At 36.0% G+C, this 18602-nt stretch overlaps 1 protein-coding gene across 1 annotated transcript; it reads left to right on the top strand.

Moving 5' to 3' along the window:
• The first annotated feature begins 1699 nt into the window (after nt 1-1699).
• LOC117327823 (ancylostoma secreted protein-like) lies at nt 1700-17971 on the top strand. The gene is made up of 11 exons (XM_033885021.1): nt 1700-2782; nt 4180-4524; nt 5435-5567; nt 7956-8062; nt 9787-9896; nt 10088-10269; nt 11694-11851; nt 15267-15399; nt 16353-16459; nt 17106-17215; nt 17432-17971. The coding sequence occupies exons 1-11, from the start codon at nt 2555-2557 to the stop codon at nt 17616-17618; spliced, it is 1800 nt and encodes a 599-aa protein (XP_033740912.1). The 5' UTR covers nt 1700-2554; the 3' UTR covers nt 17619-17971.
• Nucleotides 17972-18602: the final 631 nt, after the last annotated feature.

Genomic DNA, 18602 nt, shown 5'->3' with positions numbered 1-18602 from the left:
ATCGTGCCAAGCCCCTGTGATCTGGTACAAGGGGTTATAACCTGTTTTAGCCCCACATTGTCACTCTGTGCGACTGTCCATAGTTTTAATTACTTACTGTCTTACACAGTATGATCTTTCAATAAATTCGAAATAAACGAGAACACTAATAAATCAGTCTCTTTTTTGACCGTCGATACATTTTAGTTCGTCTGCCGAAGAGAGGGGGTGCTAATGTTGTCACCCTGATGTCAACGGGTTTTTTTTTCTTAATGATAAGTTATTTTTTGTCACTTGTTCATCAAATCTTATACCTGACATTTTCTATGATATTTCTAAATTGGCTTTAACTAAAGCGTTCATATGATATTTCAAAGATTTCGAGTAAAACTCTCTTTTGAGATTTCATGACATTCCCATCAATAGCCACGTTAATAATAATGACAATTATAATACTTTACGACATTTATATAGCGCATTATCTAATTTGTAAAATTGCTCTAATGTGTATCACATTACATAACATTTTATTTAAAGTGTGAAACAATGTACAGAATGATAATGTGTACATGACCTCTGGAAGAGATTCTAAAAAGCACACATAAACAAGCGAGATTTAACCTGATTCTTGAATAAGGCCAGTCTTTTCGACTTCCTGGTAACAGATTGTAAGCTTTTCCACAAAGTGGCCGCTACCTTTCTAAAGCACCGGTTACTTTAAGTCACAGTATGAAAGTTCGGTATAACAAGGATTCTGTCTCCGATCGTAGTGATTGTGACGGCTGTTAGAGAGTGATTACTTCCTGTAAATACTCTGGTGCTGTTCCATTTATTGCCTTGTATGAGTGCATCAAAACATGTACTGTTATCAGAAACGCAAGGTAATGTAATAGATAAAGCACTAGTGTGATGTGCTCTCTCTTTCGAGTGCGGGGAACCATGCATGCTGTGGTGTTCTGGACTCTCTGCTGGCGATTGATCAGTGCATCACCAAAGAGCATAGCATTACCATAGTCTAATAGAGAAGTAACAAGCGAACGTATCACGATCTTGTATTCATATGTAGTGATGGAATGCCAGGTATACCCAATGTTTCTGATTTGGTAGTACCATGAACTTGCGATAGCGTTTACCTGTTTCTGTTATTCATGTCAGAGGCTATTAAAGTATACTCCAAGGTTTCCTACAGCTTGGACTGCCTCAATAGTATGGGTACCAACCTTTAGTTGGAGACTTTTAGTGTGCTGGCACATCTAGGAAAAGGCTATTAGTTGTCTTTTTCGGATCTAGCTTGATCGTATTTAAGTAATGTTTAATTATATATCTTTCTTGTGTGCTTCAAACGTACCGATTATCAGCAAAAGAGAGATTTGTATGGCTACCACGAAAAACAGCATAGCGAATAAGACCAGGTTTCCCGAGAGAATAAGTTTGTTAGGCTTTATTGACGAAATCAGCCTTTAAATCTGGGAGAGATTGATGTCAGGTTCTCAAAATGTTTTTCGGGTTGATAACCATGGTACCATTAGGGAAGTCAGTGATCACATCTATTTCATATAACATTATTTGATATAGAATCCTCCTTGTAATATCATCTCGACCATATAGATAAGCGGACTGTAGGCTAATTTTGTTGCCAAATTTAATAACAAGATGTTGTCCGCAACACAGTAGAAAATTCTCACGTTACTGAATCAAAATTTTATAATTAATTTATATGGTTGTGTATACCGATTCGCTTTGGAGATATGGTATTTTGATTTCGCCAATAGAAATGAGTGAATATTAAATAAAAGTTTATATAAAAATAATGTTTTGGGTAAAAGAAGGATATCTAAATTGCAGTTTAACGTGAGTTAGTTTAAATATATATTTTTAAATGTGGTGACCAGAAACCAGAGCTTTACAGGCAATTTGTGCTTTACATGTTTTTAATAGTCTCCACTAACATTTTATTCAAACGTCAGCGTTTCTTGGACATCTAAGTGAAAATAAAACTAATATAGCTTACAGTTTGTAAATTGTGTTGGCTAACAATTAACATTCCATGCCATAATTTAAATATAAGACGTTCATTGTTTTGGAGTATGGTGAACTAAGCGTACTTATACATGACAGCTTTTTAAAATAAGAGATGGATTGGATCTTAGTCTGATACTGAGCATACAGTCTGCGTCACATTTCTTAAGGATTACATCTCGGCGCTGGATATATAGCTACCGGGGAAGAGCGCTGATCTGCCGAGCACCTGTTGTATCGGTGGCAAACACTGTGAGGGGACTATGTTTCAGGGACTGTTAATATTAGTTACCTGTAGGGATTTTTAGAGGAACGAAATTATTAATGACATTTATTCATTTCAGTACTCCGATCCAGTACTGCTTTACCTGCAATTAATTTATACGGGAAGCTATTAATTAGAATGGATATATTTCACACTGTAATTAATTTGAATTGTAAAAACAAAGATTTGGTGTGTATTAAGGTCCAGAGCGAGAGACGTAATATATGAGTTGTTTCTGACGTGCCGAGGGAGAGAGCTCGGTGACCCAGCATATGTCTTACCACGAACAAGATGGTGGATCGGTTGTCCAAAATTGAAATTATTCTGTGTATTGTGATATTTTATATTTGTCAGTCTAGTTCACATTTGCGGAGACGTGAACCTAAACCTAGTAGACCCGTGTGGAATTCCGGAAATTCTGGAATAAACGCCGGAGGTCTTCCAGTGAATAGCCATGGAGGCTATATACCTACACCAACGCCAAAACCGCACATCCAGACTCGGGTCGTGTCTGGTGGGGTGAGTTTTCAGTTGACATTTCAGTGTATGGTTTGTTTTCATAGCATATTGAGAATGCCAGATTTATGACCTGGCAAAAAATGTGAGTTGTTTCACCGTTTGAAATGTCAATTTTCCGGCATCGTCAGATATATCGACACTTACTCAATTTACTTTCATATTTCAACTTCAACAGGACAACCCTTATGTCGTACCAGAATAATATAATTTTGATCTTTAAGAAACAAATCGTAAATAACAAATTAAAGTAATCACTACCAGTGCGTATTGTACAAAAGTATTATTCATTTGAATTAATCGCTTTTTTGCTAGTTTGGAATCGAAATATTAAGAAATGCTTGACGGACAATAATCTTAAAACGGTCTTTTACAATGAACTTTGGACCTGCTATCAAGTGTATGTAATTTTACCAACATAAGATCTACATTCCACTGTCATACGGTATTTAGCTCATGATAATTATTATGCAAATGAAAACAATATTGTTTTAATATCATTTATTTATTTAACGGGTTTTACGTGCACTATTACGGCCTTGAGGCCTTTCAGCTGACGAACTGTTTTGATTATTACTTGTACTCTGTATAGACCAAATGTACCTTTATCATCTTGCAGGAACTATGAAATATTTCGAGAGAATAACCACATATATTGACAGCAGACAGTTTTATCATCCTATAAATTTAATGTATTTCGTTTTATCAGTAGTGGGTTTTTCTCAGCGATGAGCAGTTTACAGTAATATCAATGCAAACATCAATTGAATGTATAGTTATTTACCTGTTACAAAGACATACAAATGCGACGACTTTTACAGAGATGATTAGCTCTATATCCAGGTATGCAGACACCTATAACATTAGATGGTGTCGATTTTCTTATAAGCAAGATTTCTTCACCAACTGTTTAATTATCTAGTAATGCAATATTTTCATCGCGCATTCCCTAATTGGGACATTCCTCACTTTCTACAACAGATTTTCGAAACCTGCCAGTTAATATATACACATATATACATATGTGTGTCCCTCTGACAGGACTATACTCACATATACATGTGCTTGTCCCTCTGACAGGACTATGCACTATATATATTAATTTCATACAATTGTTTTGATCTTATAGCTAGAAGCAAGACTGACTGTATTTGAAATCGTTGTTGACCAGTGCTTCTTGATACTGCTCTTAAATAAGTTAATCGATGGCAACTACCGATGCTAGACAGGTGGCTGATATAATAGTAATATGTAAGGTTGAAGCCTATGAAAACGAAAGGAAATTGTTAAAACTTTATGGCACTGTGTTTTATATACGTGGAGGAGTATCGCTAACAATATGGCAAACTAGTAAATATAGAGTTTACTTATTGGTTTTAATATAAACAGTCTAATTACAGGGGGGATCAAGTCGAAGGGTGTTTATATCTGCAACTGGGTCAGGAGCTTCCCGAGACGCATTGATGGAACAGATGAGGAAGATGCTCAAAGATCAACAGGACCGCATAAAGAAACAGGGCGGAAATGGAAAGTTCATTATAACGAGTCACACCTCACACATAATTCAGAGTGCACCACAAGTGGTCCAGGGCCCGGCACCAGCGCCTCAGCCAAAACAGCCTTATCAGAGTTCAAAGCCACTGACGCCGTCGAAGTTTACTGCGCAGGAAAAAGCAACCCTATTGAAGTACCACAATGACGTAAGACAAAAGCTTAACCCTCCTCCGAAGGTTATGGAACAGATGGTGAGTGAAACAGAACGTAACCAGTAGGTAGTGTTCCCAATTGTAAGTCTAAACTTTCTTTATTTAACAATTTCTTAGTTATATCAACTTATGTTAATCACGCTTGTTGGCCTGGATAGAAGCGCGTGATGAGTCTATTTGAGGTAATCAAGATACCCGAGGGAAACCCACGTTTGATGTTTACCGTGTTGTAGTCGATATATTTATTGTTCTGGATACACAATAACAGATGCTTATTCTTGATACACCACGGTTCACTTCCACTTTTGTGTCTCCTGAAACAAAATCGCGGAAGCATATATAATATTTTTGTGTATTTTGGGTTCAAAAATGAAATTGAGTAAATAGACGCAAGGATGTTATCATTCCTTCAATTAACATGGTTTATAGTCAAATTGTTTTGAAATATGTCAGACATATATCCTTCTTGAATCCAGACAAGACATATATTATTGAATAAAATTGTTCTATTTAGCTATATTTTCAGAATTGGTGACTTAGCGAAATTTCCTATCGTTTGATTTCGTTCAGTTCATGTTGGTGTCTGTATCTTGAGTTCTGATTTATCAAAACTTATTGTCACCGAATTCTTTATATGTATGTACATTTATTTCATTTATTTATGGATCCAAATCTATTTAATTTGGTGTGTGTGTGTTTTATATGTCGGTATCTAGGACGTCATAATAGGGAATAGTATACATTGTATTGTCTTAACGACACAAGCAGATTTTACCATAATCAAGGAGTCTTCCCTTCGAAACACCTATTTGAGAAATGGATCTGTATAGTAGTGATTAGGTAAAACCACAGTCTAAGTATGCGAGTTATTGATAGTCCGAAATTCATTAAAGATGGAATCATGACGTTGTTGTGACTAGCTGCATTATTGTTTCCCGTGAAAATACAGCAATGGAGCGACGTCTTGGCGGGAAAGGCACAGGAGTACGCAGAGCAGTGTGAATGGCAGCACAGTGACAAATCTGGTCGGAGAGATAAACTTGGTTATCGCTTTGTAGGGGAGAACCTGTACATTTCAACATGTAAGTTTGTATATAAGTATCCAGCTATCCAAGAAAGCAACGCCCTATCAACACTAGCATATAGAATCTACATTAGAGATTTGTATAGATAAAAGTTGACCGAATTTCATAATTGATTACTATTTATAGTTACGCCTGTTTGAAGAGATTACATTCGGATAGTCCATAAAGTTGTGTGTTCATTGCCCTTGCTACAGGGTTGAGATATATACAATAAGATTACACAAATGACGAAAGAAGACAATCTCTGACTCGTGCCTTGACCGGGCATCCAACTCACGATCTACGGCACTTATTCGACAAGCCAAAATACCCGCAACTTAAACCACTGCGCTACATCCAATGCAAAAGAACACTAAGTTTGGAATATTATCTTTTCTCTTTTTCAATGCATCTTTCTTCTCCATAATATCTCCCTTAACACTGCCTCTCTTTTGGCCTTCAGTCGACTGGTCACCTCTGTGAGGAAGGTCTTGGGCCCTGTCGCCTGGCCGAGGCATACCAGATTTGTTTCTACTCCTGCTTAACGTTCATTAAATTTGCAGTGGGACGACTTTTTCGCTCATGAGCATTATAATGTGACTGGACAGGGTGTTCTGCTGGGTGTCTTCGACAGTATGCTGCAGTGAGGTAGCACTATAAATTTGGCAATCACAGGAAAGTCTAAGTCTAAGCATACATACTTCAGCCTCCCAAGACACACCACAAAAAAAAACAAAAATAATAATAAAAACAGAAAATGAATAAATACATGGAAACCCAAATACATGTCGAAAGACCATACGCAAACCTCCGCATATACATGTGCTTAACTAAATACGACTAGTGCTACCAATACTACTTTCCTTTCCATACACGATTTAAATTTCATATCTCTTTATCGGGTTATATCCGATATGTTAGTAGATCGGTACGATTACCCTCATTGTAGTTGTTGGTCGTTGCGGACGACAGAAGTCAGCAAACAGTATTCAATAGTTACATCTGGTGATATATACCATCACAAAGGTCACATGCGTTAGATCAACACAAATGCAATTTAGATATGGTAGGATGCGTTCATAGAATATTTCCTGACACAATCCAGCTCTTTATGGCGTCTTCCGTCCGGCGTAAACTTTTTGTCTGTAGATATTTATCGACCGATTTCTTTGAAACAAGGTAGGCTTTATAATCATGATATGTAGATGAGTTTCCCTAGATGATTTATTGATTCTAATATTTTTGCAAAAGGTATTGCCATTTGTTTTAGTATTAGGGTTTTTTGTCCAGAGATCTCCACCTAAGACCGATTTCTTTGAAACTTTGTAGGCTTTAAAATCATGATGTAAAATTGTTTCCCTGAGAGGCATTTTGAACGGACTAATCTTGATTAAAATGTTTCTCCCTCCTACACAGTACCTCCGATTTCTTTTGAAAGTTGGTAGTCTATATATAATTAACAGTTGACGTTTGTTTATATCTAGAATCTTGTTCGTTCGAAGATGTTCTACATTTTTCTATTGATTTCTTTGAAATGTGCATATCAGTTCCTGGTTACTTGTATTTCACAAATGAAAACCAAACGTTGACTTTGTACTGAAAGATGATGGTTGTAGCATGCCACTTAACCAATCATGCAGTTTAAGTTGATTCAAATCTTATTTCAATGCAAGAAACATGTAGTATATTATACTTTATGGCATTCGAAGGGCGTATATTTCCAGCCCCGCGGCACTCTTGTTTAAATTGTACTGATATGCTTACGAAACGTCGGCCAGTAAAATTGAAATAAATATTTAAACAAGTGTGGTTATATGCTTCAATGATTTCAATATGAACTAAATTATTGACGAGATATTGCACAATCTTTGTAATACTGACGCACAGACGACTCAAGTACGCATGCACAGCAAGTATAATAACAATAAGTCTTCCACTTTACGAAGTAAATATTAACTGCAGTCAACATCATGACCCCAGCAAAAAAAAAAAAAAAAAAAAGGGGGGGGGGGGGGGGGGGGGGGGGGGGGGCAGCATCTATTGGAAATATCAAATAATTTGGATGCATCTATTGAAAATATCAAATTATGTGGATGCGTTTATTGAGAATATAAAAAATAACGCGTTTATTAAGACTAACAAATAAGTTGAATGCGTTTATTGAGAATAACAAATAATTTAGATCCGTTTATTGAAGATAAAAAAGATTCGCTTATTGAGAATAACAAATAATTATCCTCAGTAATGCACTGACAGTAGAATGCTGTTGTGATGAGTGCAGTCAAGCATGAACTTCAGACCACTTTCCCAAGCGCCTGCGTTTGAGAGCATACGTTGATTGGTAACCTTTTAAATGACGATAATTGAGGATTGTTATTATTTTTATTTTATTTTCATCAATCACAGCATATGGAGTGACGAAGAGTGTGAAAAGTTGGGCGGACGAAAAGGCGTTCTACGATTACTGGGCCAATACATGTGTCCCTGGTCAGCAGTGTGGACACTATACACAGGTAATTCATTAGAATAGTAGCACGGTTCAGAATATATACACGTGTGTTGTATGAAGATCTTTTGAAATCTAACATTGTGAATTTTAAATTTTGCTTTGAATTGTTGCGGTGTTGCATGTCCCCATCCAGGTATAGACATTTCATTCGTCTTTTTCTTTAGTTTTCTCTGTTGCCCCTAGGTATCAACAGTTTAGGCCCTAAGCTTCACTGATTCGTCTTTTTTTCAATAAATATTGTTTTTTAAAACCAAAACAGATACAACATTGTCCTCTCACAAGAGGGTTATCATTCGCCATACTTCGTTCATACCATTCTATATATTTTCCTCTCACTCTTTCACATATTCAAGCAGTTGCATCGATTAAACACTCTGCAAATGTATGATTCAATTATACATTTATGTGTGATTTTTACTGATGAGTCTTCGGACAACCAACGAAACAGCAGTTAAATTAGTTGTTTGCTCTGCTGTGTCTATCTCTGAATTTATATTTACAAATGATGTTATATTGTGGCATGTAAAAACCTTTGATTATACAGATGGTAGACACTGCTTATGGAATTAAGTTCCCACGTTTTAATCCGTTTTAATGTTGGTTTGATTCAGAATGCAGGCATGTGCGTTGTATTGTATGTCTGTCTTGCTTTGAACGATGCTAATAACTTGTGTGTGTTTGGTATCCTTTGAACATTTCCCGACACGTTTAACACTATTAGCGACAGCTTACGTCCTTAACCAGTTGATAGACATGATGATGGCAAGGTCCCTGTTGTATATTCGATTTTTCGATAGTAACACCCTCTTCCCAAATATACAGTAGTCTTGTTCTAGTTATTTCCATTATAGACTTTTCACAAAGAGAAAGAATTCCTTTTACAATGTCTAGTTTGACGGACTCAGTACTCATTATCATTACAGTGTTCCTTTTCTTTATTTCGTCCAAAGCCTCGATTTCCATGGCGAGTGGCATGGAGAGAAGACACATATTCGTAAGAAGCACGTGGTCGTAATCCGTTTTGATTATCTCTATTTGGAACTTTCTTTTTCCTAACAAAACTGAGAATATCGATATCATAACGAAATTATGAACATGATGTGGCTTTACCTTGAAAATGACATTATAACATTATCCAGCATCGAACACATCCTTGAAACAAAAATACAGATTTAATAACGCGAAGCATTTTTCTATCAATCATTTTTGTATGGGCATATACTGAACGTTATGGTAAACTTGACACTTTAAGGTCATCTTACCTGAAGGGGCTGAGCTTTAACCGGCCTGGAATGATCCTGAGATAGTCCTGACGAAGTGTTGTTATTTTTCGGGTCGCTCCGAAATTCATGATGGCAGCCATGGCCAATAGCACCTCTACACTCGCTACTGTTTATGTATACTGCAACATTACAAGGGTGTTTAAATTGAGATGATCGTTAAGGCCCTTTTGACCTCTTCTTAATGTTTATATTGTGAGCATTCTCTTCCTTGATAGCGAGATCCCTAGTCTCCCCACTTACGGTATTAACATTGGAATTCAATGGCTTGTTCAAAATATCATCATTTTTGATTTATTTATGTTTGATTTAATTATCCCCCCCCCCCCCCCCCCCCCCCCCCTTCGGTTAATATTAGGTTATACTGGCCAAAATACAATACTCAATAAATCATCATTTCTATACATGAGGTACATTTTTTTTAATAAGAGAACAATGTTGACTTCAGATGATTTGGGCGACAACGAACATGGTTGGCTGTGGAATTCATTTCTGTAAGAAGGTAGCGTTCTGGAGACGAGGTGACGCTTACTATGTCGTATGCAACTACGGACCTGGGTAAGACAAAGGGTTTAATGTTCAGTTCCACATATCTTGTAGGTTCTAATATGGGTTTTTTTTTCATAAATTGTTCGGTTTGAAAGTTACTATTTAAAATGATAGCTAAAGCTTGAACTATTTTTGAACAAGAATTCCTTACTTATATTTTTCTAATTTCGAAATTGTAAGACAAAATTTTCAAACTTCAGAGGAAATATCAATGGTGCTCGACCATACGAAGCTAAAACTAGCGGAAGTAGTAATACTGGAAACAGTGACGGCAGCGTCAACAACTGGAGAAGTCAGACAATCAGTAAAACCGTCCAGGATAACTGGGGCACCCAGACAAATATCGGCAGCAGTGGAACTAACGGGAACGTTCACAGTAATGGTAATATTGGAAACAACTGGAATAGTAGAAACAATGATGTACCTACTAACCCTGCTAACAAATGGAATAGTGAAGACAATGGCATACCTACTAACCCTAATAACAAATGGAATAGTGGAGACCATGGTATACCTACTAACCCTGTTAACAAATGGAATAATAGAAACTATAATGTACCTACGAACCCTTCTAACAAATGGGACAGTGTAAACACTGGTGGACAGCATATGGTACATGGATCACACAACCAACACACCAGGAATACAGTTATAACACGCACTAAGGGTAGCAGTAGAAGGGGAAGCAGAAGGATGAGATCACGCCGCCGCCGCCGCCGCCGATAGGTGTCGCTGTTATATTGATAAGATTAGGTGGTCATACTGTTTAACGTTAATATTGGTTAAAGACACATCTAACAAAATAAAAATGTCCATTTCATAGGGAAATCATGAAGCAAGTCTAATTGTTTATGTTAAGCTCGATAAAAAAAATATCATAAATCACGTATGAGATTGAAACTAAAATATTTTTTTATCACACAATTCGCAATCATTTGGTGAAAACAACATGTAATCAACTGATTTGAAATGCCTCTCTTTTTCGTGACGATAATGTTATGACGTCAGAGATGAAACAATTGGAACCTACGACAGTGTTCATATGAAATCGGTGTTATTACATTAAAAAAACAGTGAACTGATATATTGTTGCATGTGATGCTTGCATTAGGAAGCAGTCTACAATCTATATCGTGGCCATTGCTTTGAACTCTAATTACATTTGACGAATTAGTGTATTCTTTCTGTATGGGTCGGGTTGATTTAAATCTTCTTTACTTTAATTCAAAAGAATACTTGTGAAGACATGAATATGAATTTACCGTAGTGATCAAATAAAATGACAAAATAAATCTGTGTGTCCCTTTTTTGTTTGCGATAAGTAAATATAAATAACGCAATCGTGAAATAAATCAGCAAACATCTGACGAATAGTTATGATATTATGTATTTGATCAATTGAGGTTAACTTGAGACATTCTTTTGTATTCTGCTCTGCAAAATGGTATCAATGAAGAAGTTTCTCAATCCTGGACATGCTGCCCAAATAACAACTAATTTTATTTGCCTTAAATGCCAATTTACTAATGTGTTCACGTTGATGTGTTTAATCAAATATAACTAAAACTATTAACACAAAATGTCAGTGTTTGTCGCTGTTTGTGATCCCCACGAGATGATAGTATTGACATTTACGGCTGAGAGAAAGTAAACCCGAGTTAACGTGTACAATCATGGTAAAGTATAGCTTTTTTATGTTTGATTAATATTATCAGGTTGAGTACAATTTAAATCCCATTTTCTGTTACATTTACAGTTACCATTAATATAATAGTATATTATAACATAGTGTGGCTTGATATACAGGGTTAGCCAAGGTTGCGCCATTGCCTCGGAAAAAACAAGCTGACAAGAGTACAAAGCCACCGACGACGTTTACTCCACAAGAACAAGCGACGTTATTGAAGTACCACAATGATGTAAGACGGAATCTGAACCCTCCTCCGAAGGTTATGGAACAGATGGTGAGTGAAACAGAAATTGTTTAAATACACGTTGCAGTAACTTTCTGTAGTTCACCGATGAAGTCTTATTTCAAAGTATCGAGATCGAATCAGCTGTCATTAACGTGTTATTCAAATGTAATCTAACGATACTAACTCATAAAAAGCATCGCCTGTTTTAATTGATATTGCTGTACAATGCGCATTGAAAAAAGGATAAAAAATTCTTTTACCTTGAATTTTATGCGAGAAATATATGTTGAAAATCGGTACAATAACAATGAGTTGTCAGAAATTAATTGTCACTATCTCAATAACGATCTTACTATGAAAGTAAAAACAAAACAATGTAAGTCACTTTCAAATATATGTATTGATTTGAGAGTCACTTCCCTGGAAACAGGATTGTCATATTATTTAATATTTTGATTGACTCTGTTATATTTAGTGTTATGTAGCTTGCTTTAAACGTATGTCCACGCATGATCATTTATAAACTGTGATCGATTAGGTTCCCAACATCACTTTAAAAAAACACGATTAAAACATCTAAACTAAGCACAGTTACGACAGGGGGGGTCTTTAATCAGATCTCATCTATCTCTCTAAACCAGACACATGACACATATCTTTACTTAATCCGATCTTTCAGTAACTTAAGTCCACATTCTCTTAGCTTTTACGTGTCATCTTACAATGTGTGACAGCTTCATTCGGTATCTACGATATTTGTAAATGTCAACTAATGTTGGAAATATAAAAACACAAGCCAAATATGGTAATAAATCCCTGTATTGATCTCTGTTCTATAGATAATTGGGCCGTATACTATAAATATTTATTAATGTACTGTACCATATAAATGCTAGGTCGCAGTATATCTATTATTCTAGTTAATAGTTTAGATACATTTCAAGTTATATTTTTCGCAAATGGTTTTATTCATTGTAATGTGATGCAATGATGACTGTATCTATATATATGCTATAGACTATATCATAGAATACGATGAAGATTTTGGTTAAATGGTTACTTAGTGATAGTTATATTACAGGTTTTCCTATTAGCTATGGAAAATTTCCATAAACTGCGCAATGGATAATTCAAAATGTGCTGACAAAAGTTAATGCGACTGAGTTTACTTATGATACCTTGTCTACAAGGGTAATATGTGGTAGCTGATTAGTGTAATTTTCACTTATTCGATTTTTGCAGTTAATAGCTCATTTATACGTTATTTTGATATCAAATGTTCGCTTTTTCGCGTTATGTTTTGATCAGACACCATTGTACCAGAATGTCTGGAACGAAATTCTAATTTTAAGCTATTTTACAAGTTCGCGTTAGCCATCAAGTATTGGCAATCACGTTCATATCCATATACATCTGGGTCGTTTTGAACACCCGTCATTTGGGACTGAGAAGGGTTGCAGACCGGTATATAGACTGGACATGTACTCACCTCGTCTGTCAATACAACCGTCAGTTCAGGTCGAGTTGGGGTACAGGCCGGTATATAGACTTGACATGTATTCGCCTTGTCTGTCAATGCAACCGTCAGTTGGGGTCGAGTTGGAGTACAGGCCGGTACATGGACTGGAGAAAATTGTGATTGTCGATTGGGGACATAGGCGCCTCCCCCCTCCCCCCACCCCCTAAAATTTGCCAAGTGACCATATCTCGCAAGAATCAAATCAAAGAATTTTATCATCAGAAAGCACTGCAAATCATATATTAGGTAGAAATATTTATAAAAATTTCGGGGCTACGCCCCAAATCAGACTCATACCGTACTTTTACCATAATACATATATACATGTATATATAACAATAGAGTGAGTACTTAATAGGTCTCATTTTCCAGACAATGGCTATAGTTTTTCGACATGTAGTGTGTAGAAGAGTATCTCCTAGCAATGACATCTGAAGGTGATGTTTATGTAAAATAATAATAACATAAAGAATTGTTTCTGTTTTTCATATGGGGGTAGTATTTCATTCATTTTTTCTTTCAAACATCTTTCTTTTCTCAGTTTCCTTTACAGTTTTCAGTCGTTTGCATTGTAAAACACCTCGAAAACTCACAATCGAAACAATATCTTGCTGCCTTAGCATTTGTAAATCTAAAACAAAGAATGTACGACAACAAATTGAAATAGAAAACGATCTTATGTGTGCTATGAAATCTATAAAAAATGCAGTTTTGGGAGTTTGTGTGGACATAAACACATTCAAAGATAATCACAACAGATAGTATCGTTTTGTTAGCTCCATTTTAAAACCAATCGGTCTCAGACTGCTCCGATATCCCCGCTTTATTTTCTTTATTGTCATACGCCCTCTAAACAGTTAATCGTGAAAATTAAAGTAGGAAATGTGATCCTGAAACTTCCACAAGATGATGATAATACACCATTTTGTTCCAGTGCTTCTGGGGCGGCCCCCAGACCCCTGCCCTGTTTTCGTTTTAGTACACATTAAACAGTTAATCCTAAAAACATCATTCAGAAAAAAAAATATCATAAATATAAACCAAAAAACTAAAAAGAAAAATTTGAAAAATATGGTCAAAAGACTCTGAATTACATCAGCTTGTCGAGAACTTCTGGGGACCTGGGCGGCCCCAGACCCCGCCCTGTTTCCGTTGTTATATGCATCCTAAACAGTTTATCATGAGAAACAAAAAACAAAAACAAAAACAAAAACAAAAAACAAAAAAAAATAACTGAAAATATAGATTGCATAAATACCATAGATCACTTTCTCAGAATGCAGGATTTTGCACCATTTCTTGGATAGCAAAATGCAAAATTGAGGGATTTCATTAGTTTTAGTCATTGGTGTTAACTTTTTGTTGGTGTAGTCGAAATATCTATGTTTCCATGACGGATTCCGACTAGCTATTACACATCGCTTTACCTTCACTTTTTATGCTCATGTCGTTCCCTATTGGTTGTTCTCAGTTACTGTTTCTTTTTCTCGTTATGATTTTGTCAGATGTATTGACTCTATCCTTCTATTATTTGTTTTACACACTTTCATCCATTTGTTAAGATTCTTTCATTTTATTGTATTTTCATCTGCTTAAGTTTTCATACGGACCTCGCATATTTAATTTTCTAAGTGAGGCATATTACACATAGTTGTATTAATAACAAGAAGTAATTCCCTTTGGTGAATCCAGATTTATTAACATAAAAACTACAGTGTTCATTAGACGTTTTCTATTTAGCTGTCCAATTACGGCTGACAAATATTGTCACTGTATTGTGGTATACCGACTAAATCTACACAAACCTTTACATACGAACGGAGGTGCGAAATATGGAAACAAACTAGGTATTTTAATGGTCACACGGACTTAATGTATCCATGCAAAATTCAGAAATAATGGAATCATGGTGTTGTTTTTAATATTCATATCAATGTTTTGCAGCAATGGAGCGACGCCCTGGCTAAAAAAGCTCAGGAGTACGCAGAGAAGTGTGAGTGGCAACACAGTGACAAATCTGGTCGGAGAGATAAGCTTGGCTATCGCTTTATCGGGGAGAACCTGTACATTTCCACATGTAAGTTTGTATATAAATACTGGCCTTTTTGTCACATAAAACGCGTACATGTTCTGGTAAAACATTCATAAGTAGCTTGCTTATAGGCCAACAGTTATCACTAATACCATGTACGTTCTCGTCTTTTAGAGATCATCCTCGCAAAACGCCGATACAACAGTTTTTGTTTTGTTTTTTATCGCAAACGGTCTCTGAATACACGTTAATTGACTGCAAATATCGGGTCAATTAGAACCTTCCAGATGACATCATTCACAAAAAAAACATGGCTGGAACCACAGACACTTTGCAGGAATTCCCCACTCACGGCCCATACATATGTGTATTATTGTGTCTACGTATATATGGACCGTGGGTTGGGAATTCGAACCAAATCCCTGTGACTCGAACGATAAACATAATTGGTATTTCGTTTAATGATATTATGGTTAAGACAAAAGTCACAAAATGTCCTCACATTTCATTATTGTTTTCCTTTTCCTTGTCAAATATTTATACTGAAATGCTTATTGTGGTGTTTTGCTTAATTCAATGTCTGACATTGAATTATTGAATCCATATCTACATACACAATTATGTAGGATTTCTAAGTGAATGTGTGTAAATCATAGAAACTAGTCATGGTCTTTGTACCATAGGTTAACATCATGGCTGTAAAATCACCAATGTGAAGAAATAGCAATATGGAATTTTACCAAACCAGTTTATACATTCTCGATAGATAACAATATCAACCGTGAATTGGACTTAATTTCTCGACTTCAGTATTGCACAACCAATTCTTGAAAATTTTGTGATTGTAATATTTGCGGTAACCATAGGCCCAAAAGAGAAATAGTGTATATGATTTAACACGCCAGTCTTATTACAATCGAGGAATATATTGAAAATAGCAAATATATTCGTTTATATTAACAAAGTAGAAATATAGCCTGTATGTTTATCCATCACAGCATATGGAGTGACGAAGAGTGTGAAGAGTTGGGCGGACGAAAAGGCGTTCTACGATTACTGGGCCAATACATGTGTCCCTGGTCAGCAATGTGGACACTACACTCAGGTAAGTGGCCAGTTCATTGGTAGTGCCGTCAAGAAGAGAATGATTTAGAGCACGTCCTGATATGTGTGCCTCAGTATTTCAGCTAGATTTCCACTTACTTTTAATGATATCGACACCGCGCCATCGGTTGCTGAAGTTTCTTTGCAGTCTGTGAAATTTCCATTTATCAATAGTAGTGCACTTGATTTCCCAAGCTGCAGTATTATAATGTCGCTTTTGATTTGGTATTCCATTACTTGCTCTATATACTATACTAAGTATATGGCGCTATCCCGGTTCTTGTTTTCATTTATATTGACCAAGGACATTGATTTCGATGGTGAGTATCATCTATGCATCAGACGACGCTAATTTGTAAGACAGACTTGATTGTATTGAAGCACTTTACAGTGGTATCTTTTTAAATCTTGTTTCGTTTGAGTATTAATTATAGTCTCGTTTACAAATCGATATATTTTTCTAGTTAATTTTGTGATGGCAAAATTTACGTTAATGGATTTTCGAGTTAGGGAATATTGATGAACCTGGGTCCAAATTAGCATGAATATATATTCTAGACCCATGTAAAATAGTGCGCATCTCACCTACATTTTTTTGTATACCCAATTCACCGTGCAGTTTTATTAAGAGAACATATTGATTTCAGATGATTTGGGCGACAACGAACATGGTGGGTTGTGGAATTCATTTCTGTAGGAAGGTAGCGTTCTGGAGACGAGGTGACGCTTACTATGTCGTATGCAACTACGGCCCAGGGTAAGACAAAGGTTTTAATGTTCAGTTCCACATATCGTGTAGGTCCTCGTGTTGTTTGCATAAAATTTTCGGTTCAAAAGGTTATTTTAATTTTATTTTTTTTTAATTTGCACTCTTTACAGCGAGAATTCCTACAGTTTTTTTTATTCTATTCTCTTCATGTAAACTGTGACACAAAAATAATTTTAAAACTTAATTTGTTCCATCATTCTTCAGAGGAAACATCAATGGAGCTCGACCATACGAGGTTAAAACTAGTGGAAGTGGCAATACTGGAAACAGTAACGGCAGCATAAACAGTAGGAGGAAACAGCCAATCAGAACAGTTATAACACGTACTAAGGGTAGCAGTAGGAGAAGAGGGAACAGAAGGAAGATGAGATCACGCCGCCGTCGCCGATAGGTGTCGCTGTTATAGTGAACTCTTACATGTATTGTTTTATGTGATTTTGTATTAGGTACCAGTCCGAAGTTTTATCATGGCCACTACCATGTAGTCTAACATCTAAGTGATGATTTTTTTTTATTTATGTTGATTTACGTTTACATTGTTACGTGAACTACGAACGTGGGCATGAAGTTTGAATCGAATGATTTTGTGTGATAAAAATTTGCCGTAGTGGAAGAAGAAATCACTGGGGGAAAACATTTTATTTTAGTTGTATTTTTATTGTTTTCGTGACGTCAGCATGAATAAAAATATTTACGGCATAGTCAGACGACTAATTATGAACAAAGGAAACATTGAGTGCATTAGGCCCTATATCTGTGTTACCTTTGTCTGTTGTTAAGTATTCCTAATGTTGTCCTCCCGAAATGCCAAATATCAAATGTAAGATGATGTAATGTTGTGAGGTATGGGGAACTCGCTGTACGTTACATATCGACAAGCAAAACCACAAACGTCTTTCCAGTTCAAAGTCTTTATATGAATCATCAAAATGTATCTCATAAACGAAAAGAATTACAACAAAGGGGAATAACTCATATACATATGGAGTTAGATTATCTCCCCTAGACTGTACAATTATGTGATCTCGTAACACCCATACAACCTCATACACAACATCCCCGCCCACAAAATAAAATTTGGCATACACAATTTTACCATGGGTGTACGAGATTATCATAAATGATGAAAAGGTCAAAATGATATCGAACCAAATAGACATACTGTATTTGACCTGTTACGAAAATGTTAGAAAATTGTTGAAGTACTGTAACCAGAAGACAATGTCTAAAATTTGCATCAATGATATGTAACTGGCAGTATAAAAATCATTCTCATACAATGCAATTCCTGATATCTAACTCTCACACTTGCACTTTCCACTGAGCTCAATATGGATCACACATACAACATCCAGACAACAATAGCAAAGATGAA

Source organism: Pecten maximus, chromosome 5, assembly GCF_902652985.1.
Source record: "Pecten maximus chromosome 5, xPecMax1.1, whole genome shotgun sequence".
In the NCBI taxonomy this organism is placed as follows: Eukaryota; Metazoa; Mollusca; class Bivalvia; order Pectinida; family Pectinidae; genus Pecten; species Pecten maximus.
The sequence above is the reverse complement of the archived record's forward strand: the minus strand, read 5'-3'. Positions and strand labels throughout refer to the sequence as shown.